Below are 21,085 nucleotides of genomic sequence, written 5' to 3' on the forward strand. Positions count from 1 at the left end.
CCGCGCGCACTTAATATATTAATACTAATGGTAATGCAATACTGTAATGATGGGGAAAGTCTCTACCAAATATGATGATATACAGTTTGGTAGCAATATTTCTGTTCCCAGAGTGGTGGGAGCACTGAAAGCCATGTGCTGTATACGCACGCAATAGCTTAGTTGAGAAGCATTAAACTGGTGTTCTGATAAACACCCTCTCTTATTAGAAAAATATTCGTGAATGCCAAATACAAAACAGTTCTTTCCTAACCTTCTATTCTTCTTTGCACAGAAGAAACAGGGCAATATGCTGAGGCTTACTGCTAAAGTACCAGGAGGTGGTGCATGAAGCAGGTTGCAGATAGATGCTGGCTTACACGGAGATTCATAAATGCTTTAGTGCAAGACCACACCACGGCAGGTTATTGATGATATCAGAAAGTAGTATGTAATAGTTACATCCACCCTGCTCAGTGAGGTGTATTAGTGAACACCTCGAGGTTAATACAGGATAACAAACGAGCAGCGGAATACTAGGTCATGCTGTGACAGATGATTGCTAGTGGATCAGCAAGGTGTATGCATGAACACCTTGTAACTTAACAAATGCTGATCCAAAAACTGGCTGTGAAAAATAGTGTCTCTATGAACGCCAGACACACGCGCAATTTTGACTTCATTGGTAATGAGCAATGCTGAGTATGGGGCTGCCAGAGTGATCGGTGACTGTGCCTGCTTTTGCATCAGGCAGGCACCTTCTCCCTTTCACTAAGCTCCGGAGCATGTGCTTCATTCATTTTCTAATGTCAATTAGTGTCTGGCGTTCATAGAGACACTATTTTTCACAGCTAGTTTTTGGATCAGCATTTGTTAAGTTACAAGGTGTTCATGAATACACCTTGCTGATCCACTAGCAATCATCTGTCACAGCATGACCTAGTATTCCGCGTCTCGTTTGTTATCCTGTATTAACCTCGAGGTGTTCACTAATACACCTCACTGAGCAGGGTGGATGTAACTATTACATACTACTTTCTGATATCATCAATCGGCAATAACCTGCCGTGGTGTGGTCTTGCACTAAAGCATTTATGAATCTCCGTGTAAGCCAGCATCTATCTGCAACCTGCTTCATGCACCACCTCCTGGTACTTTAGCAGTAAGCCTCAGCATATTGCCCTGTTTCTTCTGTGCAAAGAAGAATAGAAGGTTAGGAAATAACGGTTTTGTATTTGGCATTCACGAATATTTTTCTAATAAGAAAGGGTGTTTATCAGAACACCAGTTTAATGCTTCTCAACTAAGCTATTGCGTGCGTATACAGCACATGGCTTTCAGTGGTCCCACCACTCTGGGAACAGAAATATTGCTACCAAACTGTATATCATCATATTTGGTAGAGGCTTTCCCCATCATTATTGCATTACCATTAGTATTGATGTTCAGACGGCCTCCATACATTCGGCTCCTTAACACAACTTTACTCATATCGCCGGCCAGCTTTTTAACTTAGTTTTTTATTAGGTCAACTAATTTGGGCATCATAAAACCATTTTTGGACTAATCACTATACCCAGGGATAACATCCTTATATTAGTGACTAATTGTCCACATGGCTATTTTAGTCACTTTACTACTACCTTTGCCCATGAGTAGCTAACCCAGAGGTTCATTCATCCATCCAACCGGGAGCTAATGACCACGACACATTTAATACTTTGTTTTAATCACTTTATTGTGATAACTTTGCCCTCCAATATTTTATTTGTTTTCATCACCAATAAAGGTTATGTTTTACTACAATCATCATTACACACTTACAAATCACGCATGAGTGCCAGTCTATAGGGGTCACTTATTGTCTCTTTACAAGACTTTTGTTTTGCTTCCAATTACCCGGTCCCTGGCACCATCTAGTCCTTTGACTGTAACAAGAGCCCCCCTCCATCCCCTTTATATACATACTGTATATGGACATGCACTAAAAAGGTAATAATAATATTTACAGAGTTTTGCAGCCAAAATAAATCAGTGACCCAAGGAGCTTACATTCTAATTTAAGTGCATGAAGCAAACAGCGATAAAGTGGCTACAGTAGCTCAGTCACAAGGAGATTGAATGCTAGGATTTTAACTGGGTACACCTACATCACAGCGGTGCTCCCCCCTGTTTTAAAAGTATTACAAGGGGATTCTCAGCAGGTATATCCTGAACATGAACTACATACATGGCATTTCTATCAACTTAAAAACATTCAGGTCACATTAAATAAGCAGTTGGAATACAATGCTTGGCTTTGCCAGCCTATTAACAGCCAACGTGCTCTTATAAAGATGCCATTAATGGGAAGGAACAAGGAAGGCGACACTTCTTCTAAATGTAGAGAAAAAGGCAAACAAAACAATGCTGTGCCTACAGGAAAGCAAACGTTATGAATCATTTGGAATTAAATCAGATGAAGTTGTCAGCGATCCTTATGGTTTAAATGCATTTATTATTATAAAGCATGTATTGTATCCATTACAATAAAGGCATAATAAACCCGCTTTGGCTTTCCTTTCCAGTTTAAGTATACCATACGATTAGTGCCATGACTTCCACACTGTTGATTTGAAACCAAAACAACAAGATACACATCAAACAATGATTGAACGTTATACATGGTATTGTACGTATAAACCGCATTACAGCACTAGGGCTAGCGATAAATCCAGTGAATAAATGGTATTGTTTTTCAAGCTCAATCAGAATATATAGGTTGAGGCCAGAACTTCAGGAATAATTTATCCTTTGGTGCAGATTTAAGCAAATCTCCCCCAGGGATCGCAGCCACAGGGCAAATCAAGAGAAGTTTATACAGTTACATAGTAAGAGAGGTTATATATATATATATAAAAATAAAAATAAAAAAAAGAGACTTGTGTCCATCAAGTTCAATCCACGTTAAATTTAGATGAGATACTTATTCTATATTTATATGTACAGCTTATTCAACCATTTAAAAACAAAACCTAGTGAAACATTATCTAATTACGTCTAGAGGGGAAAAATACATTCCTTCCTGACTCCAACAATGGCAATTAGATTTCTTCCTGGATCAACATCCTTCCCATGTTTACTTATTTGGTATATCCCTGTATACCTCTCCTTTCTAAAAACATATCCAACCTTTTTTGAACAAATCTATTGTATCTGCCATCACAGTCTCCATGGGTAATGAATTCCACATTTTAACAGCTCTTACTGTAAAGAACCCTTTCCTTTGTTGCTGGTGAAATCTCATTTCCTCCAACCTAAAAAAAGGTATGGCCCTGAGTCCTTTGTACTGCCCTTGGGATAAATAGTTATTTTGAAAGTTCTTTATATTGGCCCTAAATATATTTACAAATATTTGTATCCCCTCTTAGATGCCTCTTTTCTAATGTAAACAAATCTAATTGAGCCATGTATCACGGGAGACCAGGTCATTTACATCTTTTTATCCAGGTCATACATTGAGCAAAACAAGTTAAGGAAATAAATTGTACATTTATTCACAGGAAAAGGCAAAAACACACAATGTTACACAAACTACATAAGAAAAAAAAAGACACTTGGGAATTGGGGTGCAGGGAATCTTACCTAAGAATTTTCCCCAAACAGAGATTTTAGCCTGGTGCAATGTCCTAGAACTGAAATCAACTTGCAGTTCTAGTTGCCACCCCTCTCCCCTCTCCAGAGCTGGAATCTAACTCACTGCACTTGCTGCTTAGAATCTTGGCGAACTAACTACAGTATCTGATGTGCGCACAGGGTTATAATACCTCTGACTTTTCACAGAATACTACCCCCCTATCAGAAGCGTGAGAATATTGTCAGCAACCAGTCAGAGAAAAAGCGGTAGAAATAAAAGGGTTACCTGGAAATCTGAATGAACCAAGGGGCATGTGCAATTTGGCACCTCTGTCCCTAGTTCCCTCAATGCCACCCGCAGTGACAGGCTCCTGGCCAGTCTGGTGGGGCAAATTGAAATGCAAAGTGTGTCCATTGACCTCAGGACGTGGATACTTGAGGTTACCTGTACACTAACTGGGTATCCCCCCTAACCTGGGGACCCCTTATAGTTACAGGGATACTTTACATCCCTTTGCACCATTTACCTTTCTGGGCTCTGCTGAAGCAGGGAACCAACCCAACCCATGAACCCCTATATAGGTTCTGGGTGACCTGGGCATTTACTGGGTATCCCCATTAACCTAGGGAATCTTTGACTGGTTCATGGACCCCTCACATTCCTATGACTCTTTTACTTTTCTGGTCTGTGCTGAAGCAGGGAACCCCTAGTGGTGAGTCCCGAAAGCTCTTTCAAGGGGAGATATTGACGGGATATGTGCCTAATGTATCCAGGAATTAGACCTGATTCCTGGGTACATTTTTAGGGGAACCAGCAACTCTGGCCCCTGACTAGCTATAAAACATACAGAACACCTACAAGCTCATACTGAACCCCCAAAATACCCACAACATATATATAAGCATATAAGTTTCACAGAGGAGTGCTACTGAGCATGGCAATATATACATTTAAAACCAGAGACATAACATAAAACACAGACAAAGCTCAGTGCACATCCAGAAAAACATATACGGTACAGTGCCTAAATATACATGTATAAATAACTAATAAATAGAATGGTCTTTTAGTTTAACATTTTGGCCAAATTGTTGTGAGCCCTTGCGCCAACTGCACGGCAGACCACGTTTCAAGGGTCCCTAACACTAATATAGATTCTTAATAACCTGTGCATTGCCAGGAAGAATGATTTATAATAAATCTGTCAATATTAGTTGCAAAAGTTCTAAGTCTGATTGAAGCTTTTATTAACCTGTACATTACCAGGAAAAGCACTCTGTAATAGATTTGTCACAATCACACTGTAAGCAGGCAAGTTCCCCTGAGAGTGGGAGATGCCATGGAGTGAGTGAGCTTTTAACCATTTAAATGTGGGAGGGAGTGAGCTTCAATTAGGTAGGAGAACTAAAAGACCATTTTATTTATTAGTTATTTATACGTGTATATTTAGGCACTGTACCGTATATAAGTTTTTCTGGATGTGCACTGAGCTTTGTCTGTGTTTTATGGTATGTCTCTGGTTTTAAATATATATATTGCCATGCTCAGTAGCACTCCTCTGTGAAACATTTATGCTTATATATATGTTGTGGGTATTTTGGGGGTTCAATATGAGATTGTAGGTGTTCTGTATGTTTTATAATTCTTGTTCAGCAAGTCTTAGCTGAATGGAGGGTGGCAACCTCCTACCTAATTGAAGCTCACTCCCTCCCACATTTAAATGGTTAAAAGCTCACTCCATGGCATCTCCCACTCACAGGGGAACTTGCCTGCTTACAGTGTGATTGTGACAAATCTATTACAGAGTGCTTTTCCTGGTAATGTACAGGTTAATAAAAGCTTCAATCAGACTTAGAACTTTTGCAACTAATATTGACAGATTTATTATAAATCATTCTTCCTGGCAATGCACAGGTTATTAAGAATCTATATTAGTGTTAGGGACCCTTGAAACGTGGTCTGCCTTGCAGTTGGCTCAAGGGCTTACAACAATTTGGCCAAAATGTTAAACTAAAAGACCATTTTATTTATTAGTTATGTATACATGTATATTTAGGCACTGTACCGTATATAAGATTTTCTGGATGTGCACTGAGCTTTGTCTGTGTTTTATGTTATGTCTCTGGTTTTAAACCCTGACTAGCTAGGCACATTCTGAAAACACTTTCTTCGCAAAACCCCATGAAACTCATACCACAGCAATCTCTGCTTGCTGGCACTACTAGAAAGGTAAAAACACAAAATATTTTATTGCCGCACATTACAAGTTATGCATGTACAAACCCTGGGCTCAAGAGCTGACACTATAAACACAACACACAGGTCAGGGGTAACCAAACTGGCTTAAGCCTTTATTTGATAGCCTGGCTAACCCCTACCGTCACACTATTCTTCTGTCATACGTCAGATTTTCCATCCCCTTTATTAATTTGGTGGCTTTTCTATGTACTTTTACTAGTTCCATAATGTCTTTATGGAGTGGTGCCTAAAACTGTACTACATACTGAAAGTGTGGTCTTACTAAGGATTTACACAGTGGCATAATTATGCAAGATAAGATTTGCCTGCCATTGAGCACTATTGCTAAACCTACCGTCTACAAGCACTCCTGAATACTTCATCAAGGATTCACCTAATTTTCTCAGTAGACCATTTATTATTGCTTACCAAATGAATAACCTTAAATGCATCTGTATTAAACCTCATCTGCCATTTACCTACCCACATTTCCAGTCTATCAAAGTTCTTCTGGAGAGAAATTACATCCTGCTCTGATTTTACACAATTTAGTGTCATCAGCAAAGATGGAGACTTTGCTCTCTATGCCAACCTCAAGGTCCTTAACAAACCAGTTAAAAAGCAGGACACCCAGTACCGATCCTTGAGGTACTCCACTCACAACTTAAGCTCAACCTGAAAGGTTCCATTTTTGACAACTAGGATATCCTTCAACCCGTTTTCACCAGTTTTCTTTATTTTGTACACTAATCTCTTGTGGAACCGTATCAAAGAAATCTGTAACATCTAAGTAGGCCACATTACCCTGCTCTAAACGCCTACTTCCCGCCTCAAAGAAACTAATAAGGTTAGTTTGACACAAGCTATCCTTCTTAAATCCACACTGACTAATTACCAATTTTGTTATCCATTAGGTATGCCTGAATAATTTCTTATACTAAACCTTCAAGTAGCTTCCCCACTATTACTGCAAGTCTAGTTATAGGATAAAGTATCTGTCATCTAAATTTAGCATAGGTTGAACTAGATGGACGCATGTCTCTTTTCAACCTCATCTACTATGTAACTATTGATGTCCGGCTTTCAGGACTGGAATTCCCCGGTTGTGACCTTGCTCCCTTTTTAAATATAGGCAGCAGGCTGCTTTACACCAATCTTGTGGTATTGAGCCTGTAGAAATGGAGTGCTTAAATATTAAATGTAATGGTTTGGCTATTAATCAACTTCGCTCTTTAAGAACCCTTGGGTGTATGCCATCGGGGCCAGGTGCCTTATTTACTTTAATTTTACTAAGCCGCCCATGCACTTCTTCCTCAGTTAACCAATTGTTTGTTAGGCCTCGTTCAAGGTGCTGGCTTCGGAGGGCGGGCGTGCTGACGTGCGTGCTGCCGTGAGCAACAAAGTATTCAATTTGAATACTTGTTAGGGTAGCAACTGCCCTGCCTCCGAAGCCAGGCGTTGCCGCTGACGACAGCTTCAGTAAACGAAAATTTAGTTTCTTGGAGCTGAAGCAGCGTCACAGGGACCAAGGCAGCCAATGAAATCATTCTTCAGAATGATTTCATGACTGCAGCTTGGATACTTTACCCTGCCGTCTGTAGCCCTGCCCCCTCCCCAACGCTAAAAAGTCTGCTGGGGGATAATCACATGTCGCCCAGCAAACTCCCAGCACTGCCTCCCCCGCACGCCCCCCCTCCGAGTCCTCAGCTGCCTCCTTGAACGAGCCCTTAGAGGTTGTGGCTTCCTCCTGTTGATAATTTTTTTGCAATTGATTCATCCCTGGTAATTACAGAGGCAAATAATGTATTTAATACCTCCGCCTTATCTCCAATAATTTGCCTGCCCATATCACACTGAAAGGATCCTACATTCTCTTTTCTAATCTTTTTTATTTTTTTATTAAAGTACTTGATCTTTTTAGGGTTGATGTATTGCAAACCTTTTCAACTTTTGTTACATTCCTTATAATTGATATGATGCCAGTGTCTCTTCTGACCAAGAATCCAAATGCCCGCCTCTTCCTTTCCATTTCCTCCCGTCTGTTTATTTTGCCACGTCGGTTTAGACTTCTTTATTTTATATTTATTACCCCAGGGTATACACTGATACGTGTGCTTTTCCAACAATGTTTTAAAGGTTACCAATGCATCTTCCATGTTTGTCCCCTCAAAACATGTTCAATTTATTCCTTGCCAGATTATTTCTTAATTATAGGAAGGCAGATTTTAATAAACGAAGTGAGATTGTGGAACCGATATGGTTTTTAAGAATGTATTTCAAATGAGACCATGTTATTAATCCATTTCCCTGACTTGAATTAATTGCCACTTCTACATGGTTTAAAATTACCAAATCAAATAATGCCTCAATAATTGAAGTCATGTAATTGTCTTTTAACACACCTGTTTCCTTGTTGTAATGCTAATCATTACTCCAGTCTAATGTTTTAATAATGGGTGATTTTAATTATCTGAACATGACCTAATATAGCCGGTTTGTCCATTTGTAAAAGTATTTAGGCTTCCTGAATCCCACAGATTTTTGGTGGTTTTTAGCATATACTGTACCTACAAACATTTTCTTTATACTCTTACCTCCACTGCCAATTCCTAGCCAAATCTCTACATTTTCACCATTCCCTTCATATACACCCTTTCCTTATATTTAATTTAGAGCTGGTTTAAAATATAAACATATTCCCCCACCTCGTCTATTTGCTTGATCCCTCCGAAAAAAGGAAATAACCCTCTACATTAACTACAAGTTATCATACAGCAACTTGTATTTAGAGATCTTACTCTAAGACGAAAGAAAGGTTGTTTATTTGTGACAGAAGCATCATAAAAGCAATAATAGAGGTGCTCTGTCACTTAAAGCACAGTAAATAAATAATGGTGGATACATTTTTTTAAAGCTGTGTAATGTGGCAGGCATAAGCTCATAGGGTTCCATGTTAATATGGACAAGAAGCAAAAAGGTAACACTGTGCCCTCATTTGTATGTTACAACGCAGAATCCCTGGCTGCAGTGGAAGCTTTGTGTACTAAGAGATAATGGTGAAAGGCAGGTTTGTGGCCCTGCCTGAGACATGCCAATGTGCTCACAAGAGGTATTTTTTTCCCCACTACATCAAAAAAAGATATTTTTGTACCCCCCCCTCCTCTCTTCCTTTTTTATTTATTTTTTATTTTTTTATTTCCACTTTCCCCTCCCCTGAAAATCTTCAATAAAATTTGTTTAAAAAAAAAATAAAAAAAAGATATTCAGTCTTTCCGATACACTTTCATTGGTGAAATGCGGTTTTATGATGTACCACTGCAGGGGGAGTACTCCGTGCAGAGCTGTGAGCAGTACAACTTCTGGTCCTGATCGGTTGAGCTTGCTAAACTTTACTTCCCTTTCATCGGATGATTTTTTACAATGTAATAAAAGGGTCTACCAGCACTGAAGGTGTTAATGCCAACAGTAATATGCATAATTGTAACAAAGGAGGGAGGGGGCGTAGGGGGTATGATGCCTTTTATTGGATCAACAAGTAGTTGATATGTTACAAGCTTTCCAACCTCCAGGGTCCCTCATCGGGTATCGTCTGGTTGGAAAGCTTGTCACAGTAACTACTTGTTAGTCCAATTAAAGATATCATACCACCTACCCCCTCTCCCTCCTTTGTTATCACATGGAAGGATCAACACGGCTCCCCACCCTTTGCTAAATTGAAAATGTTGTACAGTCCTCTGTGTCTAAACAGGTGCAGCGCATAAAGACATTGCAGCTCACCACATTTCATTGAATGATGCAGCTAGTAGATAAACTGTCCAGGTGAAGTTACAGGACAATGTCTGGTACTCTGCTTGAAAATAAATATGAACGTTGCTTATAGTATTTGATGCGTCTACACAGATCTAGCCCCGATTTTCTTTCCTCAGAGAGCAGAACCACCAAAAGAATTACTGCAGCTCTACAATCGTTCCAGGCGTGGAATCCTAGGGCCACGGAAAACACAAGGCAAGCCGAGCTCTGCCGTTCACAAACATTTTGATACAGAACCAACTTCAAATGGAAACAAAACTGATGAATACTAGCAAAACAAACACACACACCACAGCCATGATGGAAGTTATTTCAAAGAGGCATTGTCTCCTACCCGTTTCAATAAATGCAGCCATTCCTTACATTTAACGACGTAATTATCTGAGCTGACGATCGATCCGTCCTCCCGTGACCGATCGGCGAAGACCCTGCTTCCCAGGGCACGCAATAGGCCGCTTATTTCAAAAGAGAAAGTGCTGTGGCTTCCTAAATGTTTGCTGTGGCCACCCATGGAAGCTTAATATATTTAAAAACGCAAAAAAAAAAAAAACACATGCATTATTGAATAATACACAAACAAATTAGTTGTGTCGTGTTCAATGATGCATGTGTTTTGTTTTTTAAATATAGTATTTTGAATGAAATGCTGATTTAAGAGTTATACTTTGAATTTTGGATAGGCTGGTACGCTTGTGAACATATAATGAACTGCATTAGCCCCATTATTGTACCCACTTTACACCAACACTTCAGGAGCCAACGCAGCACTTCCCACCAGTACCATTTTTGTTGTTTTCCCAAACAGAAAACAAGATTGGTCTGGTCTTACGCCCCGTAAGTCTTGTTTCTGGGAAGGCCGATCCCCAATATCCTGGAACTTTTGGGAAATAAAAGCAACTGCAGGGAACAGCACATACTGAGGAGCCAGGGACAACATTTATCTGCGGTCATTACTGATGTTCATATTTACACTTGTCTTCTACCGGTCCCCTGCTTCTCTACTGCTGTCACACCTGAAACAGTTCTCACACTACCCGGATTCTCTGGTTTTCCACCCCATCTTTAAGACCCATCCTAAAAGTCACTTATACAAAGAGCGTATGCATAGTCTTGTTAAATGACCACATGATCCCACGGCCCACACACTTAGGCCAGGTCCCCGCTGGCTACTGCAGCGCCCATGGGGCCAGGCCCGCTGCGAGGGGGGGCCGTCGCACGCCGAGTTTTTCAGGAACACCTGAAAATGGAGATGGCCACGGGCGACAGAGCGCTTGGCCACGCCCCAATGAGGGTGAACCTGCCATGTGACGTCTTGGCCACGCCCCCTCCCCCCAGTCTTTTCCCCTGCAGACCGGGGAATTCAGCTGCACGCGCCGCCAGACTCGCGGGCGTGCGTGCAGGGGAGGCACTGGTGCCGCAGCCTTACTTACTCTGGTGTATCTTGCCCTATAAAATGCAAACTTTCACGAGCTCTTTTTGTCTTTCTAGGCCTCCCGAGTCAGACTAAGTTCTTCGGGCAGGGACTCCTTTTTCCAATGTAAACATGTATTATACACTTACTGGTCTGGTATTAATGTTTCCCGCATTAGGCTGGGGCCGTGGTACCGCAGACGGTTCAGAGGCATCTGCAGGCTGAGTGAACAGACTGACTTAAGGCAGTGTTCTCGTCCATGCGGTGTGCGGAAGCGGGTGCGTGTTGCGCAAGAAATTAGTTCAAACCGATTTATTGGCGCGACAGACCGGTCACGTGAGCGGTTCGCCCAATGAGAGCGAACCAGCTCCGTGACGCCCCCTGGGCACGCCCCCCACGGCCAGGGAAAGCACCCGCTTACCTCACAGCCACCGCGCGGGCGAAGGCGCCATGGCCCCAGCCTTAGGTCTCAGTAAAGGGTTACACTGGGTTGCGCTATATCAATAAAAATATAATGCCGTATAATAGTAAGACCAGGCAATATTGCTGGAATCTGGGGTACCCGCTTGGTTCAAATATCGCAGGGGAAGAAGATAATTTTTTGGTGGAAGGAGGAAGTTGCATATTCCCTCACTGCCAGCAGGGTCACATCATTGAACGGCTCTGAAGGTGTTAAACAAGTACACAGTTACTTTTTTAGCTGCACTGTGGAACAGAACTCATTTTGACCTAAAACTTTTTAGCAATGTTCTCCTAGTGACACCTAGTGGCTGCTCCTGGAACAGCACTGACAGGACAATAAAATAGCACTGAGCTGATCAATAGCAGTCAACACTGGTGGCATTTATTATTATTAAGTAACAGAAAAGAACTACTGTGGCGGTCATCTAAACCAAAATGTTAAAGATACTCATGATACAAAATGACAAGAACACTACAGCTCCAACCAGTTCAATAGCATCAGCTGCGGTTACTGAAAGAACTGGCTTTCTTGCCTGGTATGTGCAGGAATAAGGGAGCTTCAGCCTTTTACAAACCAGACCTGTTTGGGAGTTATACATGTTATTAAAGGGACAAAATATCTCTTGCTTTAATTCAAAACAATGTGCTTACCATTGTGTCTATGGGACTCCACACAGTGTGCATGCCCTGCATATGGTTTTAACTTTCTAAAAGGAAACATCCCAGCTCGGTATCGGTTTGATTTGTGCTCATTTGCAGGTCATTACCCAGAATCCCTGGCTGCAGTTGTAGCACTGTATGCCAAGAGATAATAGGAGTTGCAGACCTATCAGACATGTGAATGTGCTCACACGTGGTCAATGTATTGGATTATTTCCTCTTACGACTGGATACTAACAAGTTCCTTGCATGGATAAGGCGTCAAAACAATTTCATTTTTTATTTTGACCTAATCTCTCAATCAAAAGTGCAGTTCAACTTGACTTAAAATATACTGGTGTTCAAATAAAGTGAAAGCACTTGGGCATTCAACGCCCCTTTTTTTTTTTTTACAATAAGTTGAAATACCTTTGTTAATTGAAGTTTAAAAGCCTTAATAAAATTTTTTTTTTTAAATCATTCGTTATGGGCTCAAATGACAATTAAATCTGCGGCAATTACATAGCTGCAGTGACGAGGTCAGCGTTACAGAACAGCTTCTTTAAAAGCACTTCTCAAGACCATGTTCAGGTTACAGGTTAGTCCCCAACGCGTTTTACTGCTCACCATATGATCCGGGGTCTCGCTCTTTATAGGAGAAATGAAGCTGCAGCTCCTCCTCTGACATGTGGCAGGTGAACACTTTCAGCAGGCAGCATATTATAAACAGCGCGTTGTGAGCTTGCCAAATGAAGAGCTGGCTGAAAGGGAAACAGAGCAAAGTACAAGAGTCAACAGCCGCCATGATACGATGAAGCACAGGCTGCAGCTACGCATCCCTTGCACATTAATACATGACAGCTCCCCCCGCATGCTTATTTTTTATTGGTTAGAGATTATCCCAATACTGTACAGTCGGATGTCCGTTTTTTATCCTAGACAGGTCTGCTAATCCCCTCTTACTGAATGCCATTAGAAGACCTCAAACAAACCGTATCTGAGAAGATTTAGACATTTTTTATGTGATAAGATCCTTTGGAGGCTGCTTTGAAAATATCTCTGTGCTGCCCGGTGGAGTGAAGACCTTGAGAATGAACAGCAGAAGTTGCCGTGTTAACATACAACTACAGATTTTTCAATCAAAATGTAAATAAAATAAAACATTGCTAGGAAAAATAAAGCAATGTTGGAACCCCTTCGAATTCTTTTCATTTAAAAATGACAAAAATGTTTAGAATACAAATATATCTAATGACACTTAAAAAAAAAATTTACAACGAAATACTCTCTCAAATAAACATTTAGGATCAACTTACTTTTGACATTCTGCGGATATTTTAAGTTCTTTAGTTCTACATAGGAAGACCCTGGTAAGAGATCCCAGATTTCCTGTTCTTGGATTGTTCTCAACTGTAGAATAGGGAGAGAAAAAAATTGAATATTGACCGAGTATATATTAAGACATCGTTTTATTGTGGTTTATAACAGGTTTTTCGATCAACCCTGGTAATGAGGTACCAAAAAACTGCAAATATGACATCCATCAAGATGTTACCAGATCATTCATGAATGTAATACATGGATCTTTGTTAAATGGAGTTAGCAATTAACTCCCCCCCAAAAAAAGACATTAAAATTGCATGTTGTGTCCTTTTAATTCACTTCCGCTAGACAAGTCATAAGCTGATCATAAATCAAACACAAAAGTGAATATTTAAAAGCTTTATCAATCACAAGGGGAAAAAACAATGCCTGCTGAGATAACAGATCTAATAAGACTAATTAATTCTTCCTCCTGCCAAAGGGAATACTCAGCAGAGATTTATTCAATTTATCAAACATTTGGACCAGTTTACAAACTACACCGATAGCACTTTTTCCCCCTCAAAACTAAACAATGGTCATATATGTTCTTACAATTAAAGGATTAATAAGCACCATTGAAAACAAAATTAGATGATTTATGTCCCATTAACGCACATAAGATGTCTTTTCCATCGATTTATATCTCGGGGTGTGCAAACTGGGCAAAATGCATTTGCCTTCCCCCTCAAAATCGATTCCCTGCAAAACGTCTCATTAAGCGTCAAAGGGATAATTATGTCGCCAAATGAATAAGCTTTCAGCAGAGAGCGAAATATGGTGTGTGTCCTATTTATAGTCTGAGCATTCGGCGAGCGAGTCTGCCGATTTTAGAGGATTTCACAATTACTGTAAGTGGATTACATGAAATTGCAATGCACATGGACCCAATGCTCGATTACTCGTCTACAAACCGACTTAACCGCAGAGTTTTTCACAGCTCAAAAAAGGCACGTTTTACATAGCTCGCAACCTCGAGTGATAGTTTCGCACCTCTTGAGAACACCAGCCTGACATGAGCAGAGACCTATTTCACACAATGGGCCATTTACAGATGTAGCAAAACTTGGCATCTTCGTCACCTGAGGTCACCGCACCGAAGGACTAATGCTGCCCTGGGCACCCATTCAAAAGCATGGACAACGCCCCCCTTTCAGCTCCATCGCAGCAGACTCAGTCTGCGACACTGAGGTCAGTAAGTCTTGCTACATCTGTAAATCACCCAATAGCTTGGAGACAGTTGTAAGTAGCTCATGTGAAATTTAGCATGTACATACTTAGCACTTTCCCTAATCAGAACCGCAGTCCCCAATTATTGGTCAGTAAATACAACACCTATTGAAAAAAATAGGTGCAAAACCAGCGCTTATGCAAACAAATAATATAAAAACAACCTTAGATACAGTGTCCAATTGGTAGTCCTGGAGCTGCCTAAAGAGATTGTTCTGGAATCTTTCACCCAGACTTGTCTTTGTGGGAAAAAAGCAACCTCCTCTGGCGCTGAGGAAAGGATATGGAGTGGAGAAAGGACGCACTTCTTCTTTTCACCAATGACCTCAGGAGAAAAGAGAAAGACAAACCATGCAGAAAGCCTGCAATAGTGCATTACCCAGGGATATAGATGAAAAAGAGCAATTTATTACAATATAAAAATAACCATTAAAAATGCAATGTTATACATAAAATATATGAGTGCCTCAGCACTAGACCAAAAGATCTTCCAACTTGCTCCGCCTTGATAAAAATTGGAATCCTACTCACCAGAAGTGAATAGGACATGTGCACTGGTTTAAAGGTCTTTTCCGCCGGATCAGCCGTTCGCCGTGGGGTGCAGTACGTCCGCTTCTGAGGGAGGATCAGCTTCTGTGCTCCGTGAAGAATTGCTGCCGGAGAACACTCGATCAACTCCTCCGCTGACGTCACACGTGTTGATCGAGCGTTGATCGAGTGTTCTCCGGCAGCAATTCTTCACGGAGCTCAGAAGCTGATCCTCCCTCAGAAGCGGACGTACTGCACCCCAAGGCGAACGGCTGATCCGGCGGAAAAGACCTTTAAACCAGTGCACATGTCCTATTCACTTCTGGTGAGTAGGATTCAAATTTTTATCAAGGCGGAGCAAGTTAGAAGATCTATTGGTCTAGTGCTGAGGCACTCATATATTTTATGTATAACATTGCATTTTTAATGGTTATTTTTATATTGTAATACATTGCTCTTTTTCATCTATATCCCTGGGTAATGCACTATTGCAGGCTTTCTGCATGTTTTGTCTTTCTCTTTTCTCCTGAGGTCATTGGTGAAAAGAAGAAGTGCGTCCTTTCTCCACTCCATATCCTTTCCTCAGCGCCAGAGGAGGTTGCTTTTTTCCACAAAGACAAGACCTATGTTCATTTTATATGGAAACAAGACAGACCTAGCTAGCGATATCCCCTTAGGTATAGCTGGATACAGAGGCTATGCAAGATCTTGAGAAAGAGCCCAAAAGCAATGAAACGCGTGTAGGAATTTCGATTTTTTTTTTCCATCTGATGTTTTTCACTCCTTGCTACATGATCCAATTAAATATTTTATATTTTTTCAATACTGGGTTCCTGTGCCATTATCTATCAGCAGTCGCTCTGCACTTTTCAGCTTTCTTCCTATGTAAGTAATTAGCCCGATACTGAAGAAGACTCCAGAGGAAGTGTTACTGTTTTTCGTATGGTATAATGCATGGGTAGCCAACTCCAGTCCTCAAGGGCCACCAACAGGTCCGGTTTTCAGGATTTCCCTGCTTCAGCATAGGTGGCTCAAACAGTGGCTCAGTCAAAGACTGAGACACCTGGACTAAAGCAAGAATTTTCTGAAAGCCTGACCTGTTGGTTGCCCTAAATGTTCAGTCCCAGTATTTGCTCTGAATAACTTCTGTGCTGAAACAACCAGAAATGTACTCCAGGTCCAGGTTTTCAGCACCGTGTTGGTTAAAGAAACCTCCGGAAATTATCTGTCAAGAACTAGACACCTGGTAAAGCAATTTTAAGTTACAGGTTTGAAGCAGGGGGTCTCCGGAGCGGAGCCGGGCTAATTGCAGCTCTGGGGACCGCCTACTTCCAGAGATAATGAACTTCGCAGGTGCCGCCGGCATCTCTTCTCAATTTAAAAGGTCCTGGTGACCTGGGCCAATAGGAGAACACACCAGATGACATCACAGCTTCTTATTGGCCCACGGGACATTTAAACGCCGCTATCATATTAGGCACCTAGTTCCTCTTACTGCAGAGATACCGACACCCCTACAGAGGTAAGTATCTCTGGAAGCAGGGGGTCCCTGCAGTTGAAATTAACAGTTCAGCTCCGAAGACCCCCTGCTTCAATCCTGTAATAAAATTAATTTAAAAAAAAAATCATAAAAGAAAATATATGAATATATGTTAGAAGATACACCAATAGTCAATTAAATTATTGATAAGAATGCATACTTGACAAAAAACTTCCCAGAAATATGTACTTCATTCTGAATACAATCCCCCTCAATTAAGTTGTAAAACGGCTATATTTGTACATTTACTTAACATAGCTTCTCTAAATCCCTATTAATAAGCCTAGGTATACACAGCAAAATAAGACATATCCCACAATAAAACATATACTGCTTGGGTTACAGCCCAGTAAAGGACTAATATCCACGTTAGAAAATAATTCTGCTGATAAGCGCTCAGCTGTAAAGCAACAATTAAAAACGACACAATTGAGGGGAGTTATACAATAGCATGTTACATGCATGTTCCCGGAGGAGTTTGTCATACTGCGGATTATGTGGCTAGGGTGATACAAGGAAAAGGAAATGTGCAACGTTAACATGTTTGAGAGGTACAGTACTTTCTACATTGCCAAATAACTGTATATTTCCGTTTGTTGTTCTTCCACAAAGACACAGCATTTCATTCCACTGCAATTCCAGCTATTAGAAACAGAGTGAAACGGAGTCCTTACTTAATGACTTGCAGATCGAAATGGTTGCCTCTTCCAGGAGCTTTGAATCAGCACTGAAATACAGAAATAAACTGGTGACAATATATCGGTAACATTATTATTACACACGGATCAAAAATAAAACTAAGCCATTGAAACAAATGTATTGGCTTTTGAGAAGGCTTCAAGTTTGATGGATACCCTTATCGTATAAGATTGATGTTAACATTTGAAGCTGCTACATGGCATTTCAATATCAAAAACGGCTTTTAAAAATGCAACAAAACTAGGTTAAGAAAAAGGAGCAGTCCGCAATATCCCCCATTATGTATTTATTTTTTAGAGGGGGTCTTGCAGAGCTGACGGCGCCGTTCTGAGATTCTTACTGTTGAAGTTATCGGTATTACTTCCTGGTTGTTAAAGATGATCTAAAATGGCTGTCCAATAGGAAGCCACAAGCAATGAAGTTGTGGCTTCCGATTGTGCAAATATTTGACCGCCTTCAAGTTTCCTAGGCAGGGAGATTGAAACCCAGTAAATGCGCCGGTAAGCATCTCAGGAACCCTGGGGTCTCTGGAGCTGAAAATACCAGTGTTTGGCTCCAGGGGAGCTCCTGGTTCCCATCCTGTAAAAAACAGGGGGAAGAGGGAAGGAGATCAGATGCATTGTAAGGAACCCCAACCCTCTCTAATAGCGTCTGAGATCAGATGCAATGTAAGGAACCCCAACCCTCTCTAATAGCGCGTCTGAGATCAGATGCAGTGTAAGGAACCCCAACCCTCTCTAATAGTGCGTCTGAGATCAGATGCATTGTAAGGAACCCCAGCCCCCTCTAATAGTGTGTCTGAGATCAGATGCATTGTAAGGAACCCCAACCCTCTCTAATAGTGCGTCTGAGATCAGATGCAATGTAAGGAACCCCAGCCCTCTCTAATAGCGTCTGAGATCAGATGCAGTGTAAATTCTTCTGCATTTCATACAATGTTTCAAATGACCTGAAAATTGCCGGGAACCCTTTAGGGATGCCCGGGGGAACACAAGGGTTCATAGGAACCCCTATTGAAAAAACACTGGTCTAAATCAAGTATTACTTTAAAATCCCGTTACCTTAACACGACTACAATACCAATAATTTGTCTCTGTAATCCACACACGCCCCATAACCCTTGTGTATTGTAGTATTTGACTGGTTTGTTGTGTTCAAATATTAAAAAGACCTCTTTTGCATGGAAACTGTGCGTGTTAGTTTATGTCAGGGTTGTCCAAGTTCAGTCTCCCCTCACCAACAGACCAGATGTTAGAGCAACACATACCTAATCAAGTTCAATTGGTGAAAATTAAAGGTGTTCGAGAAAACTTGAATACCTGATATGATAATATAGCCTTCCAGAACTGAACAGTCCCATTATAGGAATCATTTAGCACAAGAATGGCCAACTCCAGTGCTCAAAGGCAACTAACAGATCAGGTTTTTAAGATACAGTATCCCTGTGTCAGCACAGGTGGCTCAATCATTGACTGAACCACCTTGCTGAAGCAAGGATATACTGAAAACCTGACCTGTTGGTGGCTCTTTAGGACTGGAGTTGGTCTCCCCTGATTTAGCACATGGTACAATCATTTCCTAAGGGTTCACTTTAGTCTTTGTTCATCTGAAACCTCAGGCATTTTACTTCGCACCTCTACTTAGGTGCAGTACATTAAGAATGGAGCCACCACATCTAATGCAACGTCTGTACAGGGTGCGTGACGCAGTGCATAGATCGCAAGGCTAATTGACCAAAGGTCTTATGAGAATCTAGTTGTACTATCAGGAATAAAATAATAACAGTGGGTACACAGAGCTGCAACTGATTATAAAACCACACTTTACCATATTTATACCATCAACACTGGGCCACTACTCTGACACAATAAACATTACAAATAGAAAATTAACAAGAGGAAGTTTCAATTCCTGATAAAAAGAAGACATTCATAGAAATGATTGTGTTCAACAGGCGCACACAATAGACAACTGTGTTTCATATCAGAGAAGTTTACAATCCACTGGAAATGGGGACAACGGAGAAACAGGTGGTGTGGACGGTAAAACAATGAATATGGAGATTAAGATGCTATCCCAGCCAAGCAGCTGGAAAGCATCTCTTTGCCTGTCAGACTCAGAAGATGGATTCCGGAGGAAGGAAGAGATAGTAGTGGGTGTGTGTGTGTGTGTGGAGAGGTCAGGGGTAGGATACTAAAGCTTTATTGGAGTGAGGTTTTTGTAGCCACCTTGAAGGCAGGGTGGGATTGGGAGAGCCTGATGCGCGGGAGGAAATACTTGACTAGCATGATATGTTGAGGACACCAGACCCAGTCTGGAAGGTTTTCTATCCTTTTCTCATCGGATTGGTTCTTGGGCAATCTCAGCCCTCAAAGTTCATAATCCCTTCTTGGGCTGCGCCGTGTATTTCTTTTAGTTCAGTTTCTTCATTTCCGATAGTCTAAACTTACGCTCTGGTATGTTTCTTGGAAATCTCAAACTGTATCTCCAAGGTGGTCTTTGGTTCTGGCTGAATAGAACATCTATAATTGAAAGCAAATGTCTGCAAATATAACACAAGAGAGAAAGATCTGAAGCTACAAGTTGTCACACTTTTGGAACCCATAAGACAAGTATTTCTCTACTGTGAATTTTGCGGAAATGCAATATAAATCACTTGCAAAAAAATGTCAAACGTTATAAGTGAAGAAGGCTACAAGCTCGAGATCGATGGCCTAAATTATGTGTCAGTATGGCACAGCAAGAAATATTGCCGCTGAGAAAGCATTCAGTTTAACAATATAGTCACGGTGCATTTATAAACCCGATCAGGGCCCTATCCAGGCTAAAGCAACACTGTATTGTATTGCAGGAGCTTTTAACACAAAGTTAGAAGCAGCAATTCCGCCTACTCCATTTTGTTATTGATTTTCTTTACAGCATTAGAAGCAGAAGCTGCTCTGGAGTTGAGCTGATATTTTTTTAGCTTCAGGGACCTCTTACCAGTTTAGTTACCCCTGCTCTCCTCCACTTTTTGGAATTCAACATGACCTCCAAATCTCACAGGTCTATTGAGCCTATAGGAAGCCGCAACGGCAACTTCCGGCCTCTGAGCCAATCAGAAACAGTATTGCAACAAATCGGGAACAGTGTTACTGACCAGCTCGCAGGCAGCTCTGGTCGTTGGCCATTTTAAACTCCTGAAACATATGTCAGAGATGAATATCTCCCGAATTAGGGGGATACAAGGTGCGACAGGTGTGGTGCTGCGCTTACAGACCTAAGGCTAAGATTATAGTAGGCGCATGCCTGTCGCCAAGCGATGGGTGCACCGAGATAGAGGCGATTGGGGAGGCATGTCAGACGCGTCACCAGGCTGGTTCGCTCTCATTGGCTGAGCTGCTCACATGAGGCTGCCGCGCAAAAAAAAGAAGTAAATACTTGTCTTTTAAAAAATCTGCCGCACTGTCGCTCTGCATCACGCCCGCGCACACTATGGCCGGCCCATATCAGCTGCTGCACTTTGTTCACGGTGCGCGCAAAATCGCACGCACGGTCACTATAATCGCTGCCAAATGGTTGAAAGAGCAAT

The 21,085-nt window shown here is 41.3% G+C and overlaps 1 protein-coding gene across 2 annotated transcripts in view; it reads right to left on the minus strand.

Moving 5' to 3' along the window:
• Nucleotides 1-21,085, minus strand: part of DYM (dymeclin) — a 516,199-nt gene that overhangs the window by 455,603 nt on the left and 39,511 nt on the right. For both annotated transcript variants that reach the window (XM_075586074.1, XM_075586063.1), the window contains exons 3-5: nt 17,490-17,542; nt 13,472-13,565; nt 12,783-12,916 (exon numbers count right to left, since the gene is read on the minus strand). In XM_075586074.1, coding sequence (XP_075442189.1) covers nt 12,783-12,916; nt 13,472-13,565; nt 17,490-17,542 — 281 coding nt within the window. The remainder of the gene's footprint in view (nt 1-12,782; nt 12,917-13,471; nt 13,566-17,489; nt 17,543-21,085) is intronic.

This window comes from Ascaphus truei, chromosome 1, assembly GCF_040206685.1.
Source record: "Ascaphus truei isolate aAscTru1 chromosome 1, aAscTru1.hap1, whole genome shotgun sequence".
NCBI lineage: Eukaryota > Metazoa > Chordata > Amphibia > Anura > Ascaphidae > Ascaphus > Ascaphus truei.